The sequence below is a fragment of the Gouania willdenowi genome, chromosome 18 (genome assembly GCF_900634775.1).
Source record: "Gouania willdenowi chromosome 18, fGouWil2.1, whole genome shotgun sequence".
NCBI lineage: Eukaryota > Metazoa > Chordata > Actinopteri > Blenniiformes > Gobiesocidae > Gouania > Gouania willdenowi.
The window spans coordinates 17479736-17507723 of record NC_041061.1 but is presented as its reverse complement, the minus strand read 5'-3'; the positions used below and the strand labels follow the sequence as shown (position 1 = coordinate 17507723).

At 37.9% G+C, this 27988-nt stretch overlaps 2 protein-coding genes across 8 annotated transcripts in view; both read left to right on the top strand.

Moving 5' to 3' along the window:
• The window catches only part of dock11 (dedicator of cytokinesis 11), an 83933-nt gene extending 80833 nt beyond the window's left edge, over nucleotides 1-3100 (top strand). For all 3 annotated transcript variants that reach the window (XM_028475084.1, XM_028475083.1, XM_028475086.1), the window contains one exon: nucleotides 2094-3100. In XM_028475084.1, coding sequence (XP_028330885.1) covers nucleotides 2094-2183 — 90 coding nt within the window. In that variant the 3' untranslated portion in view covers nucleotides 2184-3100. The remainder of the gene's footprint in view (nucleotides 1-2093) is intronic.
• Nucleotides 3101-4329: 1229 nt separating this feature from the next.
• On the top strand, nucleotides 4330-26905 carry LOC114480700 (uncharacterized). 5 transcript variants are annotated; one of them, XM_028475087.1, is made up of 10 exons: nucleotides 4330-4528; nucleotides 8728-8888; nucleotides 12283-12448; nucleotides 12526-12628; nucleotides 14223-14389; nucleotides 14483-14613; nucleotides 23321-23477; nucleotides 24527-24635; nucleotides 26292-26376; nucleotides 26454-26905. In XM_028475087.1, exons 1-10 carry the CDS (start codon nucleotides 4468-4470, stop codon nucleotides 26526-26528), a joined length of 1215 nt encoding a protein of 404 aa, XP_028330888.1. In that variant the 5' UTR covers nucleotides 4330-4467; the 3' UTR covers nucleotides 26529-26905. The 5 variants fall into 5 exon arrangements, 1 of the variants encoding a protein (XP_028330888.1); XR_003676156.1 differs by lacking the exons at nucleotides 4330-4528; nucleotides 8728-8888; nucleotides 12283-12448; ... (3 more) ...; nucleotides 26292-26376; nucleotides 26454-26905 and adding an exon at nucleotides 15682-22076; XR_003676155.1 differs by lacking the exons at nucleotides 4330-4528; nucleotides 8728-8888; nucleotides 12283-12448; ... (5 more) ...; nucleotides 26292-26376; nucleotides 26454-26905 and adding exons at nucleotides 15682-22507; nucleotides 22585-22659; nucleotides 22745-23033.
• Nucleotides 26906-27988: the final 1083 nt, after the last annotated feature.

The window sequence follows — 27988 nt, the reverse complement described above, 5'->3', positions numbered from 1 at the left end:
AATCTTTTATTGACCAGGTACAGTTTAGAACAATACGAGGAATTTGACTTGGTAGTTGCAGTGAAAGAAGACACATCAACACACCGGAGCAGCCTTTTGCGGCGCCCACATATTTAGGTGAAGAAGGGATCAACAACAGGAGGAGAGGAGGGGTGAGGGGAAAAAAAACTGCCAGTTTGAAACTGATTTCCTTAAACAGAGAAAGCAGTGTGAAACCAGGAAAAAAACCGCCTCTGCAAACATAAATGTAAGCATGACACAGTCAAACAACTCGAGACAAGGCATGTGGGAAGGGTTGGGTGGGAGGTTGGCTGGGGGAGGGGGTCAGGTGGGAAGAACAGCAGGATTCCAGCTATTTGGGGACATGGGCGTGCTGCCAATGGGCGCTGCAACCACGCCTCCATGCAGCTGCGGATGGGAGGTGGGGAAAGATGGCCAACGAGGCATTTGAATTTGAAGACCTGTAGCTGCGTTACTGACAACCAGATGACGTGTGGAAAAGTTCAGCATCAACAGTTCCAGGTGGGAATGTAGGGAAGGAGCGGGGGGAGGGAGTGGGGGTAAGAGCCGCCGTCTGCAGAAACTTCCTGGTGATAAGAGATGAGACAACCTTGGCTTTAGCCTTGGCTGGCTGGGGAGCCGAAAGGGAGATAAGCAATGTGATTTGATACAGGCTATGTCAATTTCCAATAGCCTTCTGTCCTGGGTCTCTCTGCTGTAATCCAATGAATGGCCACTTCCAAGCCAGGTCTCCAACCATAACGCGTAGACGATCCAAAAGCTTGCTTTTGATATCGATCAACACATGAGTCTGAGTGTTCAGAACCCTGCTACATCCTTCAGAAATCACTGGCAGCTTTTCCAAAACAGTCGCCAGCGTAGTACGGACTTTTCGATAGATGAGGAAGCCACCAGCTCCGATCAGCAGCATGCCTACTATCATTATTCCAATCATGTAGATGTCCTCCACGTCTTCCACAGAAAGGATGGACAGACACACAACTCGCCACTTGCTCCAAGGGTCGAGGGTGTATCCAGCCGCAAACGTCCCGCTTGGACATGCGGGTTCACCACCCCCGGTTCTTTTTGTCGAAAAAATCTGATCGATAGCACTGAGAGACCAACTAATTAATTCCATTATTCCGGTTTTGGATGAGTTACAGAGAGAGGCTCTTGTTAGGCTCACAAGACCAGACAAAGCAGCAGCTGGGAGAGAGATAAGACGGAAGGAGGGAGAAACAGAGAGTGCGACTGTCCTCGTTGAGAGAAGCAAGAAGTTTTTGTTTGTTTTTGTTTTCGTTTTGTGTCTTTGTTGTTGTTTTCTGTTTTTGGTGTATTTTTCCTGTCATTTTTTGTCTTTTTCTAGTCATTTTTATGCATTTTTCCATCATTTTGTATGTTTTTGTTTTCTTTTTGTGTATCTTTATTGTTGTTTTCTGTTTTTGGAGTCTTTTTTTGTGTATTTTTTATGTTTTTTTCTGTAATTTTTTTGTCTTTTTTGAGTCATTTTTGTTTTTGTTTTATGCATTTTTCTGTGATTATGTATGTTTTTGTTTTCATTTTGTGTGTCTTTGTTGTTTTCTGTTTTTGGAGTCATTTTTGTGTACTTTTTCTAGTATTTTTTTTTCGTCTTTTTCTAGTCTTTTTTGTGTATTTCCTGTCATTTTGTCTTTTAGATGCAGGTCGATAGAGTCTGATTCTCTTCTTTTTTTTATATACAGTATATATTAGACCGATAACAATTTTGGATCGGGACCCCTTAGTAATTTAATTTTGTTCTAGTTTAACCTAGTTTAACCCTTCACACCAGATAAACTGATGGGTGGACTTTCTGATTTAGTCGCAGACCATCGGACCCATGTCACAGGTAGTGCTAGTTTTCCCGGTCTCTAACAAATAAACACACAATAAGTTCCTCACAAAATGGAAAATACAGAAAGTAAAGAACATGGCACAACTACAAGTTTAATGTCCATAATAAAACAAATGTTCCTGACTCTTGTAGTTATTAGTTTAATGTTGTGCGTCACTTCTGTCATATGTGTGTGAGTGTGAGCTGCCAGTAATCTCGTTCATCCTTTTTTTAACCGTAGATCTACAAGGATGGAATGTTCCGCTCGCTGCTACAAAACTCGCTCCACGTGTTTCGTGCCATCAGTGGAACGTCCAATGAGCTGGGCTAACCTTGCTAACGACTTCTCCATCATCATCATCTACAACAAGCTGGATGAACTTGTTTGCCAAAACAGCGCCAGCACCAGCTAGCTAGCAGTTTGGCAGTGAGATTGTGTGATGAGAGATGATTATTCAGCCAGTGATTGTGTGCATGTCAGGTTTAGGCGTTATGCTGAGTCATGCCAGGTTGCATTGGCACTAAACTGTTAGCTGCAGTGCTAATAATTTTAGCCTCTACTTCCTACATTGCTGCCTTTTAAGGTCTATGCAGAACGTTGCACACCCTTTAACAAAGATTTCTACTAATCTGACGAATGAATTTCACCAAATCCTGCGCTGTTTTTCTTTAAGTTTTTTTTTTTTTTTTCTCTCTGTGCCAAGCTAAAATGCTAATGAAGTCAAATTAAATTAGAAATTTTGAAGTTAAAGAGTTTATATGCTATTTCAGTATTTCAGTCAGGTGTGATTAAGTGTTAATAAAAGAGATTTAAAAAAAAATCACCGACAATAATACAGGCCTCAGGGTTATTTGATCTTTCTTTACATAAAGCAAATGTGGATGTTTTTAACTAAATATCATTCAAATCATTTCAACAATCCTCACCCATTTCTCCTCCTAAATTGCTGCCTCTGTCCCAGTTAGTGAAAGTATCCCATGCTGGTTTCCCAGTATTTCCAAAGTGCTACACTGAATCAAGCAGACAGATGGAAAATATTTAAGCAGATGTACATAATTTGCTAAAATGCTGTAAATTGACGTCCGTTTTCCTGTAATGTTTGTATATGTGCTGTATGTGTGTATTTAATTTTTTTTTTAGGGCTCTTCTGCAATCTATCCTGGCAGAGATTTTCATTTTTAAATGCATTGTATACTGAGGTGCAGCTGCTTAAGTTACTTTGTAAAGAGTTTTACAATAAAACAAAACATGGGAAAACATTTAGATTTTTTTATTTTATTTTTTTCAATAGCGCAAATGTTTGAATGAAAAGTTAACAAGCACTTCTCTTTGAAAGGATGCATCAATGCCTGCTCTGCCCTGGATGAAATGCACTCTTCTGTTTAAAAGTGTCACAAATAAGTAAATAATCCCAAGATTCATGGCAAGCCATAAAATAAGAAACCTGAACTAATCTTATATAATTTATACATCTTTTATTTAACTATAAATTACTCTGGATATAACCATTTCAACATAAATAAATAAGTTAAATAAACATAAATAAGACATTTTTCCTATTTAAAGCAAAAATTGCCACTCTGCAAATAGAACACAAAACCACTTTAATCTTGACATTTCAACTTTATTCTCAAAATTTCAACTTTAATCTCAAAATGTCAACTTCAATCTCGTCATTTCAACTTTATTCTCGTCTTTTTTACTTTAATCTCAACATTATATTTCAACTTTAATCTCAAAATTTCTAATTTAATTTCATCTTTTCGACTTTTTTTTGTTTGTTTTTTTTACTTTAATCTTGATGTTATATTTCAACTTTTCTTTCAAAATTATATTTCAACTTTAATATCTAAATTTCAACTGTAATCACATCTTTTCGACTTTAATCTCAGCATCATTTTTCAACTTTATTCTCAAAATTTCAACTTTAATCTCCAAATTTCAATCATGTTCTTGTCTTTTTTATTTGAATCTTGACACATTTCAACTTTATTCCCAAAATTTCAACTTTAATCTGAAAATTTCTACTTTAATTTCAATTTTTCGACTTTGTTTTTGTTGTTTGGACTTTAATCTGGACGTTATATTTCAACTTTTCTTTCAAAATTATATTTCAACTTTAATATCCAAATTTCAACTTTAATCATGTCTTTTCAACTTTAATCTCAACATTATATTTCAACTTTATTCTCAAAATTTCAACTTTAATCTCGACATTATATTTCAACTTTATTCTCAAAATTTCAACTTTAATCTCGACATTATATTTCAACTTTATTCTCAAAATTTCAACTTTAATCTCGACATTTTGACTTCACTCTTGATTTGCCCAAAAGTTTCCTTAATCATAATTGGCCCTAATTGTCCTCCGTACTGCCGTTTGTTGCCACCGGTAAAAAGGTCCCTCCCCGTTTTGGTCAAGCTCCGCCCCTAGTATCTCTCTCTCACACACACGCGCACACACCACACACTTGTTTAATCCTCTCCAGACGCGCGGGTGTCCTCGAGCGCACCAGTGCTCTTCTGGAATGATCCCGTGTCACGTTGTTTCCACCATTGTTGGTTTAATGATTAATATTAGTGTTTAGACTCTTCGTTTGGACCAACGGTGACTATGGAGTTTATTCCCTTATGTGTCTGCATCGCCTCGTCAATCATTATCAGCTGTATGGCAGGTAAGACTATACACACTTATCCACTATTATTATCTCTCTAATCATGAATATAAAGTGTATTTAGTAGTTTGGAAAGACCAAAGTTTAACCCACTGTGACGCATTCACGTCTTTTAGTCTTTTATTTATGTTTCAAGCTGTTGTTTGTTTGTTTGCCCCTCCCTCTCCATAACAAATAACATTAAATTAAAAAATGTTATTAAAATTTAAACCAGATTTTTTTTTTTTTTTTTGCTTTCTATTTCCCTCTTATGCTTTTATTTCTTATTTATTTATTTATTTTTTTTAATTTTATTTATTTTTTTAAAGGTTAACACTATACGTAGTGCAATCTTTTTGGGTCATACATATATAGATGCATTTATTATTATATAGCTTGGTTGTAAACTTTATGAAATGAAAATATATTAAAAAAGAGAGGGCAGTGAACAACCTGGTGAGAGGGGGAAACACAGGGGAGAGCGTGTTAGGGTGGGACTGTGTACTGTGCAGGTGCTGATACGTTTACATTTACCTGCTGTTTGTGTCTGACAGTTTAATCATTTATTTATTTCACTTTTGTTGCTGATTAAAAATGATAAAATGTTCCTATATTAATAATGTGGTTAGTTAATTATAAAACTAAAAAAAAAAGCACATTTTAGAAACATCTGCCAATCAATGACCTTTTTCATATATATATTATTTACAACTATTTAAAAATAAAAATCCAATCAAATTCAACAATTATGAAACATTGTTAAAAGAGTTACAAGGCAAACAAACAAAAAAACAAAAACATGTGCTATACAAATATCAAGCATAACAGGAAATGCAAGACTTGATTTATCCAGAATACAAAATCATATTAGTTTATATGAACTCTCAGGATCAATAACCTTCTAGTTTATTAATAACATTTCATTAAAGCAGCTGTCACTCTCACTACTTTAAGGACATTTTAAAGTATAGATAACATGAGCGATGAGGCAGCTAATGAATTGTCACATTTCTTTTCTGAGTGAGAATGGCAAAAAGAAAAGAAGTTTATTAGAACATCTGCCACATTTACACATACCGTAAACCTGTTCAGAAAGCCAACTGGTTTGTGTAGGTTGTTTTATACAATAATATCTCTAAGGTTTCTCCTTCTTTTAAAGCAAAAACAAGGCTTTGATGATGCTTTGTGGTCTTTTAGGCTGGGGTCACGTTCTAAGACTTTCCAGTGTTTGTTTCATATGTGTTTGACTTGCTTTGACGCTGAACAATACTGAAGAATTTTTTTTAATAATATGTTCAGGTTTCATTTATTCAGACAACTTTTTTTTTTTTTTCAGAAAATTTAATTTGATCTTCTGACATGTCTCGACTGCCAACTGTTAGTCTTCCTCAGAGGCTCCTGCTGATCACTTTTGATCACAGAAAAAAATACTCCTAAGGACACATCAGAGCGATTACAGTGTTCCCACGGATCCTTAAAAAGTCTTCAAAGGCATTAAATTCATAATATAAATACAACTTAATTGTCATTAGAATGTCTTTTAAATCAGTTTTTCAAAAGCCCTAATTGTTAACACATAAGTATGATTTTATGATTGTATTTAGTCTGACGTTTTAAAATAAATGGTAGCATCTGTTTTAAAAAAGAAAAGAAAAGTCACTTACCGTAACAGTGGCGTGGTTGCTGCGGGACTCTGTGCAGCAGATGCGTGTCAACAACATGGGGGAATGTAAACAAAGATTTTTCTTAATGTTTTTTTTTTTTTTTTTTTGTATTTTTGTTGTCGTTTTATAGATTTCTGGCTATTTTTGGAGTTATCATGTGTGTTTTTGGAGTGATTTAGTTTTTGTTTTTTTTAGTCTTTTTGTTTGCTTGTGTGTATTTTACTGACATTTAAACAAATTTACCCTAAACCTATAAATTAAAATTAAAAAATTATAACCGATTGCGTTTACTGTAAAGTTGGTCTTAAATTCAATTTCAAATGGCATTAAAAAGTCTTGAATTTAACTTGAGTGAAGCCGTAGGAACCCTGGATTAGTAGACGTCTCTGAGGAAGACTGACAGTTGGCAGTTGAAACACGACAGGAGATGAAATTCCAATTTCAAAGCAAATTTCCTGGAAAAAGAAAAAAAAGAAGTTATTTGAGTAAATGAAACCTTAACTCCCTATGTACTTTCTCTTTGCTATTTCCACTAAGGTGTTCGGCCTTAGTTTCATAGTCTTCATCATTGCTACATATTCTCCTTAGTCTCACAAACTGACCGAATGCAATATTTTTGACCACATGGTGTGGGTGAAAACTTGGTATTTCTGGTTCTGACAAAGCACAACAAAAACAGTCGTTTCAATGCATTTCCGGGGTAAAAACCCACTCTTCAAAACAGCAGTTTGGATAATGTTTTACATGCCAGTGATTACCAAATATGTGTTTGTTTCTTCAAACTGAAACCTATCAAACCATTGAACTTTCCCCCACCATCGCCTCCAGGAAGAGCTGCCCTTAGTGGCTCACCACACAACAAACACACACCCAAGAGGACTCCACGCAGTTCCTGCTCCCGTTGCTAATGGACACATTATGGGATGTAGATGAATCAGCCAGTTTAGAGACGTCACTGGAACCATGTTGATCAGAATAGAAAGCCTGATCGAGGACATCAAGGGACAATTACTTCAACTTTATCTGTTTAAGGAAACGGATACGTACTGTGTATACTGTAAATAGAGAGTTCCGCCCATCTGAAGGTCTAAGGATACGACTCCTCACAGAAACTAACAATAATGATAATAATATTAGAATACTGACATTTCCGTTTCAGGAAATTTCCGTTTATTCCCATTTTCTGCCCCTCCTCCATCAAATTTCAATGGCTTTTCAGGACATTTTTTTCTACAATCAAGATATTTTTGGCCCTTTTCACCACTTTTCACACCTAATGTTGCACATGTTGACCCACTATTGTCACTTTTAACTTATTTTCACTATAATTCATGCTTATTTTTTGCCAATTTAACCACATGCACAAATTGTCATGCACGTTATTTACCACTTTAAACTAATTGTTCCTACTGCCACTTTTAAGCCAATAATGACCCTCTTTTACCACTTTTTCTGTGCAATTTTTGGTCACGCAACTTTTAACCAATTTCTTCTGTTTTTTAAAACCCCATTTCACCAACTTTTCCACCATTTTCGGTCACTTTTAACCCCTTTTATTTCTGATTAAAACAAGGATTTACGTTTTTAAGAAGATTATATACTATCACAGATTCATAGAACAATGGACCATCTGACTTTATGGCTGGACCCCCAAAATCTCTCCCCTTTATTCCCCCGTATAGATGACCCTGTCTACACATGACTGTTCTTCACTGTTCATGTCTGTGTTCAACCACCTTCAGCTACAGTGGGGGTCCTTGGTCTCTGGAACCTTTATTTTGGGGGACGCGGGCTGTAAAGGTTGAGAACCACTACCTTAGATAATTACAGGGTTAAGAACAATTACATTTTTCAATTAAAATTACGTTTTTAATTGTCTGTGTTCAATCATAATTGAATGAGAATTACATTTTTTTCCAATTATAGTTAAATTAAAATAACGTATTTTTTTTACTTGTGAATGTCAATTACAATTACGATCTCAATTACAAAAGTTAAATTACAGTTAATTACAGTTAGTTATCCTGGAATAAATTGTATATTTCTGTTTCATGTTCACCAAAAAATAAACAAATGTGAAATACAAATTTTTATAAATATTGCAATTCGAGTAACGATTATCGTGATTTTAAGACGCAAGAAAGATCCTTGCTGAACATTGAGTTTAAAAAAAATAGAAAAACTGTTTGTTCTTTGCACTTAAAGAACGAATTATTGACTATTATTAATGTTCTAAAATATGTATTTTTAAAATAGGCACCGTAATGAGAAGGAAAAAAAATTACTTTATGTTATTTTATGAGTTTTGAAGAAGAATAGTCACAATTGTTTACCTTTTTTTTTTTAATAAAGTTTATTGGCTTTCATATCAAAATGTTGACACAATGTCACACTTAATATACAATTTCAAAGTCCAACTTTTGGCTCAAAGTGTGTTTCTCAAATCGATTTCAAATCGAATTCGAACCTAAATCTGAAAAGACAGCAATCTCTGTAATCGTTGATTATACTGATCTAAATAAAGTTTTTTTTTTTTTTTTGACTTTGATTCTTCAGATCATCACCTTCCTGCTCCCACAGCGCTCAGTTACACATGGAGCGACGCATTTGCCCTGAATGTGTCGTGGAATTGGGAAAAGCCTAAAGCGCTTCCAGACGACTGTAAAGTCATCTATGAGTTACACGCGAGGAACACGGAAACACAAGCAGAACCAAAGGTGAGACTTTAGCTTTTATTGTGAACACACATACACTTCCTAGATGTGTATTTCACTCATTTTTCCATCAGGTTTGGTTTTATTTGTGTAACATCGGAAAGGATTCAGGTGTTTGCTCTCAGGTGTTACTTATCCCCTGATTACCTTCTCCCCACTATCTAAGGCAGTGGTTGTCAAACTTTTCAGCCTGCGACTCCGAAAATAAAGGTTCCAGAGACGGGGACCCCCGCATTGAAGAACAGTCATATGGAGACAGGGCCATCTATGAAGGGGGAATAAAGAGGAGAGACGGCAAAATGATGGTCCATCCATTGTTCTATGAATCTGTGATAATCACATGTATTTTTTTATCTGAATAATATCCACTGTGATTCAGGAAGTTTACTATTATTGCCCATAGCATATAGTCATCTGAAAGATGAAAATCCTTGTTTTAATCATAAATACAATCGGTTGAAAGTGACCAAATGTGGTGGAAAAGGTGGTGAAATGGGGTTTTAAAAACCACATAAATTGGTCAAAAGTAAAAAAAAAAAAAAAAAAAAAATGGACTGAAAAAGTGGTAAAAATGGTTCAAAGTGTCAATATTGTAACAATTAGTAGGAACAATTAGTTTAAACTGGCAAATAATGGGCATGACAAATCATAAATGTGGTTAAAAGTGACAATAATTAGTCAACAATACAACATATGTGACATTAGGTGGAAGTGGAAAAATGTGCAGAATAGGCATTGGAATTTGATGGAGAAGTGGGAGAAATGATGGTAATGTACCAAAAATATGGCAAGAAAAAGTGATGAAAATAGGTTAGAATATGGCACGTTTGGTGTAGTTGCAGAAAAAGGGTAAAAATAAGCAAAACTGGGCTTAAGTTGTTCAAAAATGATTCTTAGTTTCTTGAAGGCATCTGGCGACCCCTGCCCAGTGTTTTGTGACCCCAAGATTGAGAACCCCTGATCTCAGGAGTGTGTTTGCTGCTGGATTGTCTTTGATGTCCTTGTTCTCGTCTAAATGTTGTTTAAGGGGTTTTTGTACAGTTTTGCTTGTATTCGAAGGGTGTATTTTCTGTGTATTTATTTGCTTGTTTTCTGATCGTGTTTCCTTTCATTTCTCCTGATGTAGGTTGTAGTTTAGCTGCTCACTTGTCTCCCAGTCTGCTTCTGTTTATAGGTTAGCGTCCCATGTTGTGCATGCCCCTCCCCCATTCTGTTCAGTGTGTAATTGCAGGAAAGTATTAAGCTGTTTGCACTCAGGTGTTACTTGGTTACTGGTTTTGTATTGCTAGCGTGGCCTGCTTCTCTCTCTGCTTATTGCCCCTTCTCAAAACCTCACACAGCCCATGCCCCTGAAAGGAAAAAAACACTTGATGATTTAGGTGCAGTGTTCAGATATCTCATCTACAAATTGTCTATTTTTGGGGCCGGGAGAACCCTAAGCTGCCAGTAAACTATTGTTATCCTGCATGTTCTTCTTTCTTCTTCTTAAACAGAGGAAATCCTCCTTCAAATGCATAAACAATCACCAGATTTAGCACAGAGGTCCAGTCCCATGCCATAATTACTGTTACTGTACCGCCCCACACACTTTCAAACACAGAAACGCGGCAATGTGGAACATATCAATTATAAAGACAGGACAACAACAACACAATATGTATTTACAATATTTACAGTGAGAGTGCTGACATGACTATGAAAATAAATATACATAAATATAACTATGATATATTACAGTAGTGCAGAGCAGTGTGATGCTGCATGAAGTGGCTGGTGTAAATGTGAGTTCAGTTGGAGAGGGTTATTCCAGGCTAATTGTGTGCATATTAGGATTATGAACATATACTTGTAAATTCTTGTAAAATACATTTTCAATGTTCATTAAAAAAAAAATTTAACTTTTGGTGTCATGTTAGACAATGTTGGGAAAATTACATCATTTTATCTGGATTAGAGTCATTAAAACATTAGTGTTTCACTAATGGAACCAATAAATCATCATGAACAAACAAATGACCAACATCTTAATGCTGTTTTGATGCAATTTGTGTAAGTAAGTAAGTAAGTAAGGTTTATTTATATGGCGCTTTTTTCAGACCAGGGTCACAAAGTGCTTCACAATTTACAGTTTAAAAAAGGCACAATGCATATAAAAGTCCACTACAATGATGCTACAATGTATAAAAGAGTCCATTCACAAACAGGAGTGAGTCAAGAAAGCCTCCATAAAAAAGTGAGTCTTTAGATGACTTTTAAAAACATCCACAGAGTCCAGCATCCACAGAGTGTGTGGAAGAGCATTCCAGAGACGAGGAGCTACTGCCTTAAAAGAGTGATCACCTCGTGTTTTAAAGCGGGTGCGGGGGACCATCAGCAGGTTTTTAGAAGAAGACCTCAAGCTCCTGTTTGAAACATAGGGCTGAATCAGACCCTCAATGTATTCAGGCGCCTGGCCATGAAGGGCCCTGAAAGTCAGCACAAGGATTTTAAAATTCATCCTGTAGATGACAGGGAGCCAATGTAGGGTTTTTAAAATAGGAGTAATATGGGCTCTCCTACAGGTACGGGTCAGGAGGCGTGCAGCAGAGTTCTGGACCACTTGAAGACGAGCCAGATCCTTTTTGCTAAGGCATGTAAACAGACTGTTACAATAGTCCAACCGTGAGGAAACGTGTATTGTCCGATGTTTGACAGCTGCTGTCTTGTTTTGCCTAAACGTTGCCTGGCCCCCGAAAATGACTGCGCAGCAGCTATAATTTCTGTGTTTGAAAAATATTCATTCTTCGGATTATTCATTTAGATGTAGCCTACTATACACTTTCTACATTTTAAACACACAATAATACACGTTTTTAGCATTTATATAGGTATCTACATATAGGTCACATTAATCAAACGTTCATTTTTAGTATTATGCCATTGTAGAGACTTAAAGTAATTGATGGCAGCTCAGGTCAATCAGTTCACTGCATCTATGGTTATGTGTTATTGAAAAAAGTTGTGATTTAAAAAAAAAAAAAAACTACATTTTTATGAGTAAAACTATCATAATAACCCGTGTTATGATGATTCTCTCAGTGATAAGACTTGTGTTCACATCAGCCCTGGTTACCATTAGCAGTCTTTGGTGGATAGTCACATTTTGTGTTGTTTTTAAATTGTAAACATTTATTTTATCGTTCTCTTTGCAAACGTTGTTGGTGTTCACTCGCTTTAGTTTGTTAATGGAGTTTGGTATAGTTTATTCCTTCTTCTGAGCCAAACGACTGCAGACTAAAGGTCAAATCAAAGCCTGAGATGGTCACTTGAATGACGTCTACCCTCTTATTGATCTGAAGTGACCTCATTTGCTTTAAATGGATCATAATTTGGTTTGTGTGTTGGTTTTTTTTTTTAGAAACCTGCGCGAACAAAATCCAAACACTACACGTTCAGTTTTCTCACAGAGGAGATGGGCGTCTCTGGTCATTGGCGGATCCAGGTCCAAGTTCTTGGCCTTCAGTCCTGTGAGGGTTTGAAAAGCAGATTTAAGAGCGACACCGTTCGTACGACCAAACTACGAGGTAACTGAAGATGTTCCAAGCAGCACTGCGCGCCTGTTCTTACGGTCGCTGCTTTTTTTGTTTTTTGTCTCGTGCAGCTGAATTGGTGAAGGACTTCAAGTGTTTGATTAACGACGACAATCAAACCATCTGTTCGTGGATTCCCGTTGATCCATCTCTGCACGTGACAGTCTCTTACAGGTAAAGGTTGCAGATGTCGGACAAAGTAAGACTAGATAATCATGATAAATCAAATGTGACAGTGTTTGCTTTCACTTCCTGATGTTTGACTTGCATCCACATCTGTGAGCTTTGTCGCCATCCAGCGGTGATGATCTGAACTGCAATATTCTGACTTTACTGGATAATCCAAAGGGCTACCAGTTTGATTTACACTGAAATACTCCTGCCATTTCAGAGTTTCACTTTAATCAGATGGATTTAATGAAAGAAGACTTTGCATCTACTTAAAAAGTTAGGAATTACTTAAAAGTTTCAACATGCAGCACTTTATTTCTTTTAATTTATGCCATTATTTTATTTTCAAATGACCACCTTCATGTTCCTAGTTTTACTCTTTAGTTTACCGAAGCATGTTTTTACAATTTAACAATTAAATACCAAATCTGCAGCATCTTTAATAAAAATCCTACCTGTGATACTTGAACACATTCGTCTCAATGTTTCAGTGAAAATAAATATTTAAAGATGGTTAATTAAAACAAAAAAACAAACAAACTAACTGTATTTAACTCTGACTACATCTGTCATCTGAATTTACATATGTGAGTTTGAAGCCTGGTAAATCAGATTTTTAGATGAAGTTAACTGTGACTAATGCTGCTGTTTGAACATGCCTGAGCAGGTACCACGCACCGTCCATGCGGGCTATGGGGCCCGCGGGCATAGTGTTGGTGACCCCTGGTTTATTTCATTCCTTATGACATTAGGGTCGTTCCAAGTCATTTCAGTACATTTTCAGGACATCTCATGCATTAGGGTTTTTTTTTTTAACCAATTATTCCTTACTCATTTAATAGCCACACTGTAAATGTTTAATTTGATGGATGAATACTTTCTGAGATATGGACAATTTAGTAAAGGGGGTATGTGTTGATTTTTGTGCGTCCATATTTTTTTTTCCCATTTTCAGCTTCTAATATCTCAAAAATTACACCACACAGGAAAGTGAAATTTGGTATAGTAATAAAGCTCCACCCACTCTCTTAGAATCTGCTATACATCCTATCTGGTGGACATGCCAGCCTCTCAAAATTGGAAAAAAGTTTGTCAAGGTTTGGATTTGGGCCTTCAGTAAACTGCTTTGCGTATGCCTCAACTCTCTGTAATTTGATCAGCTTTGAGCTATGAACACAGACTGTTTAAATCACTAATGACTAGTCACATACATGTATTGGTTCTTGGGTGGCGGTCTTTTAAAATCCAAAAAAATACTTTTTTTTTTTTTTTTTTTCCTATTTTCATTGGACCATAACTGCATGTGGGAATGTAAGAAAAAATATAATCTCTGTTTTAATTTATAGAATCAAGATGAGTCGTTCTTGGGTTATAAAAAAAACAAATTTTCTTTATGCAACGTCTTCATTTATATTTTAAACCCCAACTTTGGGTTATTTCACCACTCGCGGATATTGAAAATCCTTTACATGAGGTCATTGTATCTCGCCTCTGTGTCTTGTTATCATTTATTGTAAAATTGGTAAAAATGTCAGAATTCTTTGAGACTGAAATGCATGGACCATTTGTGAATTGACCCATCATCGTGTCCCTACAGATACTGTGGGAGCCTAACTGAAGATATAGGATCTATAAAAAGGTGTGTCCCACATTCCAGCAGTGGAGGAAGGAACCGCTGCGTAATGCGAGCAGATCCTTCAGACAGAGATGTTTGTGTGCTGGTGGAAAGTGATGCAAAACTGGAAACATTTAAGCCTAAACTGGGTTAGTGGTTAACGTTAGCAGTTGAAATGACTCCAAAAGGGTGGATCGATTCCAGAGTTTTTTTTACGTGTGTTGTTTCTTTCACCTTCACAGTGATACGTTTGCCAAAAATGAGCATCACAGAGGATGGATATTATCTGAACCTAACGTGGACTCCACCAAATGTTGGAAGGAGCTGTAGCTGGGACTATGAGATCTGCTACAAAGAGTGCAACAAGCCACAAGTATGACATCAAACGTGACCTTTAAACGTCAATATTAGGGCCGGGACGATTTGCTTTTATCCTGATTCGGTTTAATCACGATACTTGGGTGCTATTTTGATAAATATTGCAATTTGTGTAACGATTATTGTGATTTTAAGGCGCAAGAATGATCCTTGCTGAACATTAAGTGCAAAGAACAAACTGTTTTTTCTATTTTTCAAACTCAAAGAACTAATTATTAACTATTATTAATGTTCTAAAATATGTGATTTTGAAATAGGCTATGTAAAGAGAGGAGAGAAAAAAATCAAATTTTATGTTATTTTACGTGTTTTGAAGAAAAATAGTCTTATTTGTTTACCTTTTTTTTAAATTAAAATTTACATTTTTTTACCCATTTTGTTGAAATTTCCTTGTGATCAGACAACATATATGGTTAAAAAAAAAAAAAGGTGAAAAACATTTGTAACGGTCCAAAACTATAGTTTAATTTAGCCCTTGTTATTTATATGTTTATAACGCCCTCTAGTGTTTTAAATAAAGGTGGAACTTATGTTCTAAATATAGTTCCGCCCGACCTCAATTCGGCGCGTACAAAGCCCAAACAGCGCCAACGGCAGCCACGATTTTCCTGACTTCAGGTAAAATAATAAGTGTTTAATAAAATGTGAAATAATAATAAAGCCCAGATATTTATTTCTATTCTTTGTTTAAACAGCCACTGAGAAAAAGCAGTGCATTTTTTGAGTCTTAGATGAGCATTTTAGCCCCTCGTTGGAAGACAGCTCACGAGGTTTGTTTCTTTTTATTGTGTCTGTAATTTTCTTTTCTTGTAAATGCACATGTTAATATATTTTTGTATCTGTTTTTGTGAGCAGTTCTCACGGGTTGTCAAGAGCTAATAAACCCCGTCTTCTCTACCTCGTGCCTATGCCATTCCTTGAGGGTGCTACAGTGAGAACTCATCAGCTCCGCATGGGTCGATGAGACGGTGCTAGCGCCAGGGTCGAGAGGGACGACAACGCCTCCATTAACCACGGCCAAATGCACAACAAGTAACAACTGCGGGAAGTCCAGGTTCCTAAATGAATGTTGCCACAAAGACTCTGTTTAAGTTGAAGTCATAAGAAAATAAGAATAATACAAAGAGACTGTAATAAGAAGATACAGTATTTTTTCGTTTCTAATTCTGATCAAAGGACTGATAATTGCATCATTTTATTCTGTTTAAGTGGTTTTCATACAGTATTAGTATTTGTGTTTATGCTAATTAAGCAACATATTGTTCATGTTTGATGATTATTAGCAACAACAATGAAAGAATACTCCTTACTGATACAAGACATGTAATGGTAGCTTATAACTTAGTGATTTAAGTTAATACTAAGTCACACCAAAAGGATAACAATATAACAATTTACTGTGTTATTAAGTTAAAGTAGTGTACAGTAACTGTGATCTAAACCAATATTCGCACATTTCTTTAAGTAACGACAAAATATCTCACTGAAACTGGCAACTACTTCAAATCCTACATAAATAAATTAATAAATACAAATCTTAAAAATAAATAAATAAAATATAGATAAAAACAATGGCAGAATTTGATCTAAGCTCCGAAGAAGATGACAATGAGACACTGAAGATAAATAAGCAACAAGATGAAGCTAAGAGCACTGGATATGACATTTCTACTCCCTCACAAGATGCACAAGGAAGCCAAAGAGTCCGGAAGTTAACGGAAAAAGGGCAAAAGCTGCACGATGAACAGGCAAAGAAGGCCAAACGTCGTTTCAGAATGTCTTATGAGAAGTGGAAAGATGTCACTAAAGATGCTAAAAAGGCTATGAATGAAAGTTGCTCAAAAAATCTTCTTAATGAACACGTCACCATGGTAACAAGTGCTTTAACCAATGTGGTCACTGCATATGATGATTTGCGACGTATTGTTTCTCCTGATAGTGATACAAGGCGCAGGATGGACACATGCGAAGCAGTAACAAGAACAATGTGTGAAGCAGCAGAAAAATACCAAAAAGGTGAAAAGGAGGAAATCCAAGGGGATGAAGGTCATCTAAAAGATACAGAGTCAGTGTTCAAGTCTGCTTCCTCAACTAAGACTAGTGTCAAGTCCCAATACAGTAAGTCCTCTTCTCATTCAAAGAGCTCTTCCAGACATTCCAGTAGGCATTCTATCAAAAAGCAAGATGCAGCTGCTGAAGTTGCTGCAAATGAAGCTGCTTTGGAAGTTCTGCTTGAACAAGAAAATCACATAAAGGAGATGGAAATACAAGAAGCAGAAATAGCACAAAGGCAAAGAGAGCTGGAAGCAAAGCGCAGAGAAGTAGAGAGGCTGGACACAGTTAAAAAACTAAAGGCTGCTAAAGCACGACAACAAGTATATGAGCAGAGTGAATGTTCAGATGAAGAAATACATGATCTTCTACACCAACACACATCTAACAGAAAAAATAAAGTGAAGTCTGAAAACAATGACTCACCCATTAAAGCGCATTTCACATCTAAAAATGTGACGCCTCTACATGAAGTAAACACAAACGAACTGGTCAAAGCATTTGCAGAGTCTCTAAGTGCAAGTCGTCTCCCAGTCCCAGAGCCAACCACATTCAGTGGTGACCCGCTCAGATACAATGATTGGAAGATTTCCTTTCAGACTCTCATTGACAGGAAATGTATACCAGCTGAAGAAAAGACATACTATTTGAGAAAGTATGTGAGTGGACCTGCAAGAAAGGCCATAGAAAGTTATTTTCTTCTTGGCACAGAGTCAGCCTACTATACAGCATGGACAGTTCTTGAAGAGAGGTATGGCAATCCATTTCTCATAGCCAAGGCCTTCAGAGACAAACTCGACACATGGCCAAAGATAAGTTCAAAGGGCAGTATGGAACTTCAGGAGTATGCAGATTTTCTTCGCAGTTGTGATGCAGCCATGTCACAGATCAAAGGCCTCGAAGTACTCAATGACTGCAATGAAAACCAAAAAATGCTTACAAAACTACCGGACTGGCTCACATCAAGGTGGAACAGAAAGGTTACAGAAATACAAGAAATAAGCCACACGTTCCCAGGCTTCCATTTTTTTGCAGAGTTTGTCTCATACGAAGCTAAAATTGCATGTAACCCCATAACATCACTCCATGCTCTGAAACCAAGTGAAGCTGAAAGGACAAAAATGCCAAAGAACAGGAGTTATGGTGCAAAGGTCATGGCCATTCATTCCAATGAGAAAGCGGCAAGTTGTTTCTACTGTGAGAGAGCAGGCCACAGTCTACAAAAGTGTTGGAAATTTATGAATGAGAACATTGGAGAAAAACTAAAGTTTGTACAAGAGAAGAAGTTATGCTTTGGCTGTTTGAAATCTGGTCATCGCTCCAAGGATTGTGAAAACAGAGAAACGTGCGATACATGCAAGAAAAGGCATCCAACATGTCTCCATGACACTCGCACTCAAGAAGAAAGAACTCAGTCAAAGAGTAGTGACAAGACAAAACAAAGAAAACCATATTCAACTCCACAAGACCCTAATGTCACACCAACAACAAGCGAAGCTACTTCTAATAGAGTAATGCAAACCTTTGAAAATACGCATACATCCTCTATCATTCCAGTGTGGGTTTCAGCTGTAAGTGAGCCAGAGCATGAAGTCCTAGTTTATGCACTCCTTGACACACAGAGTGACACAACCTTCATATTAGAAGAAACTGCAAAGGCCCTGCACACTGAAAGTGAACCTGTTCAACTAAAGCTCACTACTATGGCTTCAAGAAACACAGTTGTGTCCTGTCACAAACTCTCTGGTTTACAAGTAAGAGGTTTTTCTTCAAACAAGATCATTTCCCTACCAGTAACCTATGCAAGAGACTTCATTCCAGCAAATCGAGATCACATTCCAACGCCAGGAACTGCCAAAGCATGGCCACATCTTGAACACATCGCAGATGAAATTGCTCCACTACAAAGTTGTGACGTTGGCCTTCTGATCGGCTACAACTGTCCTCAAGCACTAGTTCCCCGGCAGGTGGTGTCTGGCAAAGAAAATCAGCCATTTGCACAAAAAACTGATTTGGGGTGGAGCATCGTGGGCTTTGGAAATCCATGCCTTGATTATGGAGATCCTTTCGGAGTGATTCACAAGGTCATTGTGAAGAAAGTTGTACCAAGTATTCAACCATCTTCAAACCTCACCAATGAAGTGCATTATGTGTACAGAACTCAAATAAAGGAAATCGCATTACCTGCTGATGTACTAAAGATTATGGAGTCTGACTTTGTGGAAAAGGCTTCTGAAGATGTTAAAATCTCTCAAGAAGATCTCAGATTTCTGACCAAGATGAAGGAAGGCATTAGGCTCAAAGATGACGGACATTTCGAGATGCCACTTCCATTCAAGTGTGATAAGCCTAACCTGCCCGATAACAAAGCATGCACCATCCATAGACTCAGATGCTTGGAAAGAAAGCTGAGAAGAAACAAACAATACTACATTGACTACAAAAAGTTCATGGAGGAAATCATAGCTCATGGTGACGCTGAGAAGGTTCCTGAGCAAGACATGAAGAACCCGGCATGGTACATCCCACACCATGGGGTGTATCATCCACAAAAACCGGGAAAGATCCGCGTTGTCTTTGATGGCTCCGCCAAGTTTCAAGGAACATCTATAAATGATCATCTTCTAACCGGCCCAGAGCTTACCAACACCTTGCTCGGAGTCCTGTGTCATTTTCGCAGAGGCCCGGTGGCTATAATGTGTGATATAGAACGCATGTTCCACCAGTTTCACGTGTGTGCCCCTGACCAAGACTATCTAAGGTTCTTATGGTGGGAGAATGGCGACCTCGACACCCCATTCGCCATCTACAGAATGAAAGTACACCTATTTGGTGCAGCTTCTTCCCCAGGTTGCGCAAACTACGGCCTTAAACACCTAGCATCTGAAGGTGAAGGACTCTTCAGTGAAGAAACAGTCAAGTTCATTAAAACTAACTTCTATGTCGACGACGGATTAGCAAGTGTTGATACTGAAAGTCAAGCAATACAGCTCGTCAAGGAGGCACGTGAACTTTGCAGCACAGGCAACCTACGACTGCACAAGTTCATCTCAAACAGCTCCAAGGTCCTAGCCTCACTTCCAAAAGAAGAATGCGCTGTATCTGCTGAAGATTTGGACCTGGCGTTGTGTGAAGTCCACATGGAGAGAGCACTTGGTGTGCAATGGTGTGTGGAATCGGACCAGTTCCAGTTCAGAGTGATTGTCAAGGAAAAGCCACTCACTCGAAGAGGAGTTTTGTCCATCGTTGCCTCTGTGTTCGATCCACTTGGATTTGTGTCACCCTTTATCTTGCTTGGAAAGCAGATCCTGCAACAAATGTGTCGAGATAAACTCAGTTGGGACGACACTTTACCAGACAGTCTACGACCTCAGTGGGTAGCTTGGCTGCTTGACCTGAGGAACCTAGCAAAGGTCAAGATTCAAAGATGTTTCACTCCAACAAACTTCAAAACACAGCGTTATGAACTTCATCACTTCTCCGATGCAAGCACGTCTGGATATGGCATGTGTACCTACCTCAGAGCAGTAAGTACATCTAGTGAAGTCTACTGTTCTCTGGTGATGGGAAGATCAAGAGTTCCACCATCAAAAGTCACAACCATTCCACGACTTGAGTTGTCAGCTGCTGTCGTTGCTGTTCGCACCGGTGATATGCTGAAGAAGGAACTGGAAGTTGAAATCTCACAGGAAACCTACTGGACGGATTCAAAGGTTGTGCTAGGATACATTGGAAATGAAGCCAGAAGGTTCCATGTATTCGTTGCAAACAGAGTTGAGCGCATCAAACAAAGTACTGAGTCTACACAGTGGAGATACGTGACGTCTGAAGAAAACCCAGCGGACCATGCCTCCAGAGGTCTGACCGCTGAACAACTTGTTGCCTCAAACTGGTTTAGAGGTCCTGACTTTCTCTGGCAGAAAGTTGTGTCTAATGAAGAGATCAAGGTGGGAGAACTCTCAAACAGTGACCCAGAAGTTAAGAAAGTTCAAGTGCTCAAGACTCATGTCAGAGAAGAAAGGTCACTTCTGGATCGCTTACACAAGTTCTCTGATTGGTCAAGAATGATCAAAGCCGTTGCAAGACTCAAGCGCTTTGCAAAAGAAAGGAAAGAGCGCAAGACAAGACTTTCTGAGATGAGTAACGTAGAAGAGAGAAGAGAAGCAGAGTTAACAGTTTTCAAGTTAGTTCAAGAAGCCGCATTCTCAACAGAAATCAAGTCCCTTCAAGATCACATGGTGATTCAGACCAAAGACAAAGTCAACAAGCTGCACAAACTATGTCCGTTCATGGATGATGAAGGCATCCTTCGAGTTGGAGGAAGGCTCAAGCATGCTACACTACATTCCGATGTCAAGCATCCAGTGATCCTGCCAAGAGACAGTCATGTATCAACATTACTTGTCAAACACGTTCATGAGAGAACATACCATCAAGGACGAGGAATCACTATGAATGAGCTCCGTGCAAATGGATATTGGATACTCGGATGCAGCAAAGTTGTATCATCTCACATCTACAAGTGTTTGAAGTGTAGAAAGTTCAGAAGGTGTACGGAGCAGCAGAAGATGGCAGACCTCCCGGAAGATCGGATGGAGACTGCACCACCATTTACCTACTGCGGGATGGATTGTTTCGGTCCATTTTTCATCAAGGAAGGCAGGAAGGAGTTAAAGCGCTACGGATTGTTAATCACCTGCATGTGCTCCAGAGCAATACACATCGAAATGCTTGATGATTTAACGACTGACGCTTTCATCAACGCATTGCGTGCTTTTATCGCCATAAGAGGTTCAGTTCGCCAGATAAGATGTGATCAAGGCACAAACTTTGTTGGTGCCAGAAATGAGTTTGCTGAAGCGCTCAAAGAAATGAATCAAACTAAACTGGAAAAAATGGACTGCGAGTTTCTCATGAACAGCCCAGCCTCAAGTCACATGGGCGGTGTCTGGGAACGACAAATACGCACCATAAGAAGTGTTCTGACTTCAATCCTAGAACAATCATCCAAACAACTCGATGGTTCTTCTCTACGAACATTCCTGTATGAAGTCATGGCAGTCATAAACAGTAGACCTCTGACTACAGACCAATTATGTGATCCGACAAGTCCAGAACCCTTAACACCGAATCACATTCTGACCATGAAGTCCACTATCATCTTACCACCTCCAGGAAACTTTGTTAAGGAAGATCTCTATCTAAGAAAGAGGTGGCGTCGTGTTCAACTCCTTGCGAATACCTTCTGGACAAGGTGGCAAAAGGAGTATTTGCTGACTCTTCAAAGCAGACAGAAATGGACTAAACAACGCAGAAATGCCAAGGTCGATGATATTGTCCTTCTTCAAGATGAACTGTTCCCACGGAACCAGTGGAAGTTGGCCAAAATCGTGGAAGTTTACCCAAGTAAGGATGAAAGAGTGAGGAAGGTGAAACTACTCATGAGTGATCCAACTCTGAATGCAAGTGGAGAACGTATCTCTAAAACTGTTTACCTGGAGAGACCTATTCATAAAACTGTTGTTCTCTTGGAAGCAGAATGAAGATCAATCAATACACAAAAGATAATTCATATTATAAGAAGTTCATAGTTCTAAAAACTTAAAGGTTCACAAGTTAAGAAATGTATAGACCTGTAAATCACAAGTGATTGGTGGGAGTGTAACGGTCCAAAACTATAGTTTAATTTAGCCCTTGTTATTTATATGTTTATAACGCCCTCTAGTGTTTTAAATAAAGGTGGAACTTATGTTCTAAATATAGTTCCGCCCGACCTCAATTCGGCGCGTACAAAGCCCAAACAGCGCCAACGGCAGCCACGATTTTCCTGACTTCAGGTAAAATAATAAGTGTTTAATAAAATGTGAAATAATAATAAAGCCCAGATATTTATTTCTATTCTTTGTTTAAACAGCCACTGAGAAAAAGCAGTGCATTTTTTGAGTCTTAGATGAGCATTTTAGCCCCTCGTTGGAAGACAGCTCACGAGGTTTGTTTCTTTTTATTGTGTCTGTAATTTTCTTTTCTTGTAAATGCACATGTTAATATATTTTTGTATCTGTTTTTGTGAGCAGTTCTCACGGGTTGTCAAGAGCTAATAAACCCCGTCTTCTCTACCTCGTGCCTATGCCATTCCTTGAGGGTGCTACAACATTTTAAAAAGTCAATTCTGGGGAGAAATACAGATTTTTTTTAATAGAGATGGGCGATATTATCGGCCCACTGATCTTAGCCGTACAACGTAATATCGGTCTGCATCGGTATTGGTTTTTAATAACGGATATGTGCTGTTGTTTGAGGTCACATAATAAAAATATGTCTTTTTCCATAACTACATAAAGTTAAATAAATATCCTTATTTTGCACAGTTTTACATTCAGTGTGGCATATATATATATATATATATATATATATATATATATATATATATATATATATACAAAGAGGGGCTCTGGGTATACATCAGTATCGGTTAATATCGTAAATCATGAAAGTTAGTGTCAACGATGTCGGCATACTGGCAAAAAGCTAACATCAAACATCCATAATTTTTAATATTGTCATAAAAAATATTGTGATATCTCATGAATCAATTACTATTATTATTTTTTTTTTTTTTACCTTGTCCACACTTTTTTATTTGTTTCCAGCCTTGTCAGATCTTCAAGGCGACCAAAGAAACCATATACCATGGCCCTTTGCAGGTTCTCTACAATGAACTCTGCCTTTATGAGTTTATTTACAACGCCGCGACTGATCAATACTGCACAGCTGTACGAAGTGAGGGCAGTGGATCCATGACATACGGTAAGAGGTGTATAATATTTTTCTAATGTGCTATTGATAATGCTATGAGAGTCTTTATGTGTGCTCCAGCACATGGTATGAGTGCATCTGGTCCTGAACATTCTTGCCTGATTGAATGTAGTTGATGACCCGGTTTTTTTTTTTTTTTGTAAAGAATGAATGAATAAAATTATTGTATTTCCTACATGATCATGTCAGTGGTTCTCAACCTTGGGGTCGGGACCCCATTTGGGGTCACGAGACACTGGGAGGGGGTCACCAGATGCCTCTAAGAAACTAAGAATATTTTTGAACAATTTGAGCCCATTTTTGATTATTTTTACACTTTTTCTGCAACTACACCAAACTTGCCATATTTAACCTATTTTCATCACTTATTCTTGACATTTTTCACACATGCTCCTTTTAATGCATTTTTGCTACATGACTTCCATTTCTGCCACTTCTCCATTAAATTACAATGCCTTTCCTGCGCATTTTAACATTTTCAAGACATTTTCGGCACTTTAAAAACCCTTTCCACCACTTTTCCCACCTAATGTTGAATACGTTGACCCTTTATTTTTACTTTTAACCTCTTTTCACCACATTTCATGCCCATTATTTGCCAATTTAAACTAATTGTTCCTACTTTTTTCTGCCAATATTGACACTTTGAACCCTTTTTACCACTTTTTTTTTTGTCTGTTTTTGACCACTCTAATTTGCAACTTTTAACCAATTTCTATTTGTTTTTAAAATCCCATTTCACCACCTTTCCCACCATTTCTGGTCACTTTTAATAATAATAATAATAATAATAATAATAATAATAATAAACTTCCTGGATAACCCCAAAAATGTCTCCCCTTTATTCCCCCTTATAGATGACCCTGTCTCCACATGACTGTTCTTCAATGTTCATGTCTGTGTTCAACCACCTTCAGATACAGTGGGGGTCCCCGGTCTCTGGAACCTTTATTTTGGGGGTCGCGGGCTGAAAAGGTTGAGAACCACTGTATTAAGGCCCTTGCTTGCGTCTAAATTGGTATTTCTGCTCTCCACCTCAGGTGCTAACAAGTCCCCCCCTAACCCTCGGATGTTAATGATCGGGGTTGCCATAGCGCTGTCGTTGGCCGTCTCCATCAGCGTGGTCCTGTGTGCTTACTGCTGCAGGAGGTCAGCATTTAATCAAACACCACAAAGAGATGTCTGTTCTTTATAAACTCAATGCTGGTTCTAGACGGCTGCTGTCCTGCAGGGTTAAGTCCTGCTTTGGTCCGACACACCTGAGTGCGCTATGACTTCATGTTTAGGATTTAAAGGTGTAAAAAGCAGGTAGACATAGAAAGCATGCAGGAATGTGGCTCTCCAGGAATGTGAGAATGTGCAGAGCATTTGTGAGGTCAGGCACTGGTGTTGGACGAGAAGGCCTGGCCATGATGGCGGTGAGGTCAGGTTTCATCAAAGGTTTTGTGCACTGGGACACAAACATGTTGGAATAACAGAAGGCCTTCTTATGAACTGTTCCCACAAAGTTGGAAACATAACATTGTCCAAAATGTATTTGTGTGCTGAAGCATTACGATCGCCTTTTACTGGAAATCAGGGGCCCAACATGAACATCAACAAGAGAAAAATACAGGGGTTTTGTATATTTTGTTGTCATTTTGTGTAGTTTTCGGATTAAGTTAGTTTTTTTTGTTGGTATTTTGTGTACTTTTGTCATCGTTTTTTTCCTTCTCCTTTTGTTTGTTTTTTTTTAGTCATTTTGAGTAATTTTCTGTCATTTTGTGTGTTTTTGAATTTATGTTTTGTATTTTTGTTGGTAATTTCGAGTTTTTAGGAGACATTTGGGGCCTGTGCTGCGAAGCTGGATTTCCTCTTATCGCGCTAACTTCCAGCATTTATTCCGTGTGTGCTGTACTATGACGCTGGTTAACTTCTTACCAGGCTAAATCACCGTGGTAACTTATGCTGAAAGGCGAACCTGGTTGAGCGCAGGTTAAGAAGTGGATAAGATCTGAGCGAGTACAAATGTCCCGCCTCCTGACTAATCAGTTTTCTTGGAAAATGACTTACAGTATCTATTGGTAGAAGGTCCTGGTTGGTGCACGGCTCTATAAATGATTGTGACGTAGGTTGCTCTGCACGGGTTCTCTGTGTTTGTAATTGGTCAGACACTGCAATCGCCAACTCTTTTATGTGAGCGCGCATGCACAGCCAGACTGAAAACACCTGGGTTAAGTGAACGTGTTGATATATTTTTCTGTCAATTTATGTATTTTCCTGTCATTTTGCGTGTCTTTAAGTCATTTTGTGTATCATTCTGGTCATTTTGTGTGTTTTTTAAAAATCATTTTGTGTATTTTTCTTTTTGTTTTGTTTGTTTTTGGAGTCAAGTTTTCCAAGCCTGGAGTCATTGTGTGTATACTTCAGTGATTTTGTGTATTACTTGTGCTTTTTTGTGTTTTTCCTTTTGTGCTTTTTTGTTTATGTTTTGTAAGTCTTCTAGTGGGAGTGAATTCTTGTCTTTTGGGGCTGAATCAAAGAAGTTTTAATACAGCTCTTCTTGTGAATCCAGGAGTTCTAAAGTCATGGGTTGGGACCAAAAAATGGTCTGCAGACCAAAATCTTGTTCTTTTATTTTGAAGGGGAATTCAGAAAGTGCTTATTTTTCACTTCTGTATCTTTTTGAATACTTCACCTACAGATAAATGATCTCCTAATCCTGATTCATAAACTTTTTGTTATTTTAAACATCACTTATTTCATCTTGTTGATAATAAACCACTGCTTGTTTGTAACATGTCATTGCTGCTCCTCTTTTTGCAGGCACAGTGATGTTTTTTCCCCTGTTATACCAGACCCTTCATCAATATTCAAAGAAATGATGATGGATGGAAGCCAAGAGTCAAAGGTATCACTTTCAGATGTTCATGATTCATCTCTTTGCCCTATCTTTTATGATTATATAATATATTATCTGTTTTGTAGATGGCTAGAGAAGGTGTGTACATGCCTGTACCAGAGGAAACCTGTCAAATCACCGTGGTAACAGAAAACTCCTGACAGACTGTGAAAATGACTATATGAGCCCCAAATAAAGGAGGAACCAATGACGAGGCTGGAAAGCTCCGCAGAAACTGGGACACATGCAGGAATCCGAAGTGAGCTCATGTGGACTAGGAAAACAGAAGAGAGTTTGACGCACAGAAGCCTCAGATACGTCCCTTTAAAACTGATGATGTATCCTTGCTCGGAATATAACACGAAGAATAATGATTTTGATGATCATTATTCTGCTGCTGTAGAGACAAAATGATGCTAAAGTGACCATGACTTTAAAAGAGCAGCTCGTTCCTGTTTGTTATAAACAACTTAAACAATTGTTTATTCATTCAAATAGAATAAGTTAATAAAAACACGTGGTGTGCCTCAGGGATCAACTTTAGGTCCTGTTTTATTTATTCTGTATATACTCCCTCTTGGTCATGTCATCAAGAAGGATGGAGTTAACTTCCACACTTATGCTGACCATACACTGCTGTATATCTCTGTGTGTCCTGATGACACCGGTCCAATGGATGCTATTTTTTACTGTATTGTAGACATCAAATCCTGGATGGCAGAAAACTTTCTCCAGCTCAATCAGGACAAAACTGAAGTTTTAGTTCTAGGTCCTGAGGCCCAGAGAGAGAAATATATACCTAAACTTCTAGCAGCATCTTTGATTACCTCTATACATGTTTAAAACCTGGGCGTTATTTTAGACTCTGAGCTCACTTTTATCCCTCATATTAATAATATAGAAAAATTAGGTTTTTATCTTTTGAAGAACATAGCCAGAGTCCGCCCCATTTTATCTTAGGCCAACACAGAGACGCTAACGTATGCTTTTATCACTAGTGGGATTGACTACTGTAATGCCCTGCTTTCTGGTCCTCCCAAAAGGAGTATATTAAGTTTACAAATATTACAGAATTCAGTGGCACGTGTCCTGACGAAGACCAGGAGGTGGGAACACATTATACCCATTTTAAAATTGCTGCATTGACCCCCTGTGTGTTTCAGGATCAATTTTAAGTTTCTTTTAGTGGTTTTTAAGTGTCTTAATGGTCCTAGACCTTCTTAACTTTCAGAACTTCTTTTACCCTATGAGCCTTCATGGGCCCTGAGGTCCTCCGGCGCTGGCCTTTTAATAATCCCCAGAAGGCAAGGCAAGGCAATTTTATTTGTATAGTGCATTTCATAAACAAGGCAACTCAATGTGCTTGCCAGGACACACTCATGGCGAGGCGTCGTTCCAGTTTTACGGCCCCCATCTTTGGAGCAGTCTGCCGGAGCACCTCAGGACTGCAGAGAACGTTCATATTTTTAAGAACAGGCTCAAGACCCACCTTTTCAAATGAGCTTTTAAGTAATTATTTATTGTAGGATTGTTATGTTTCATGTTATTACATTTTGTTGTTTTTATAGTTTTAGGATTGTTCTTAGAGGTTGTTTTTATAGTTTTGTTATGTTTTAGGATT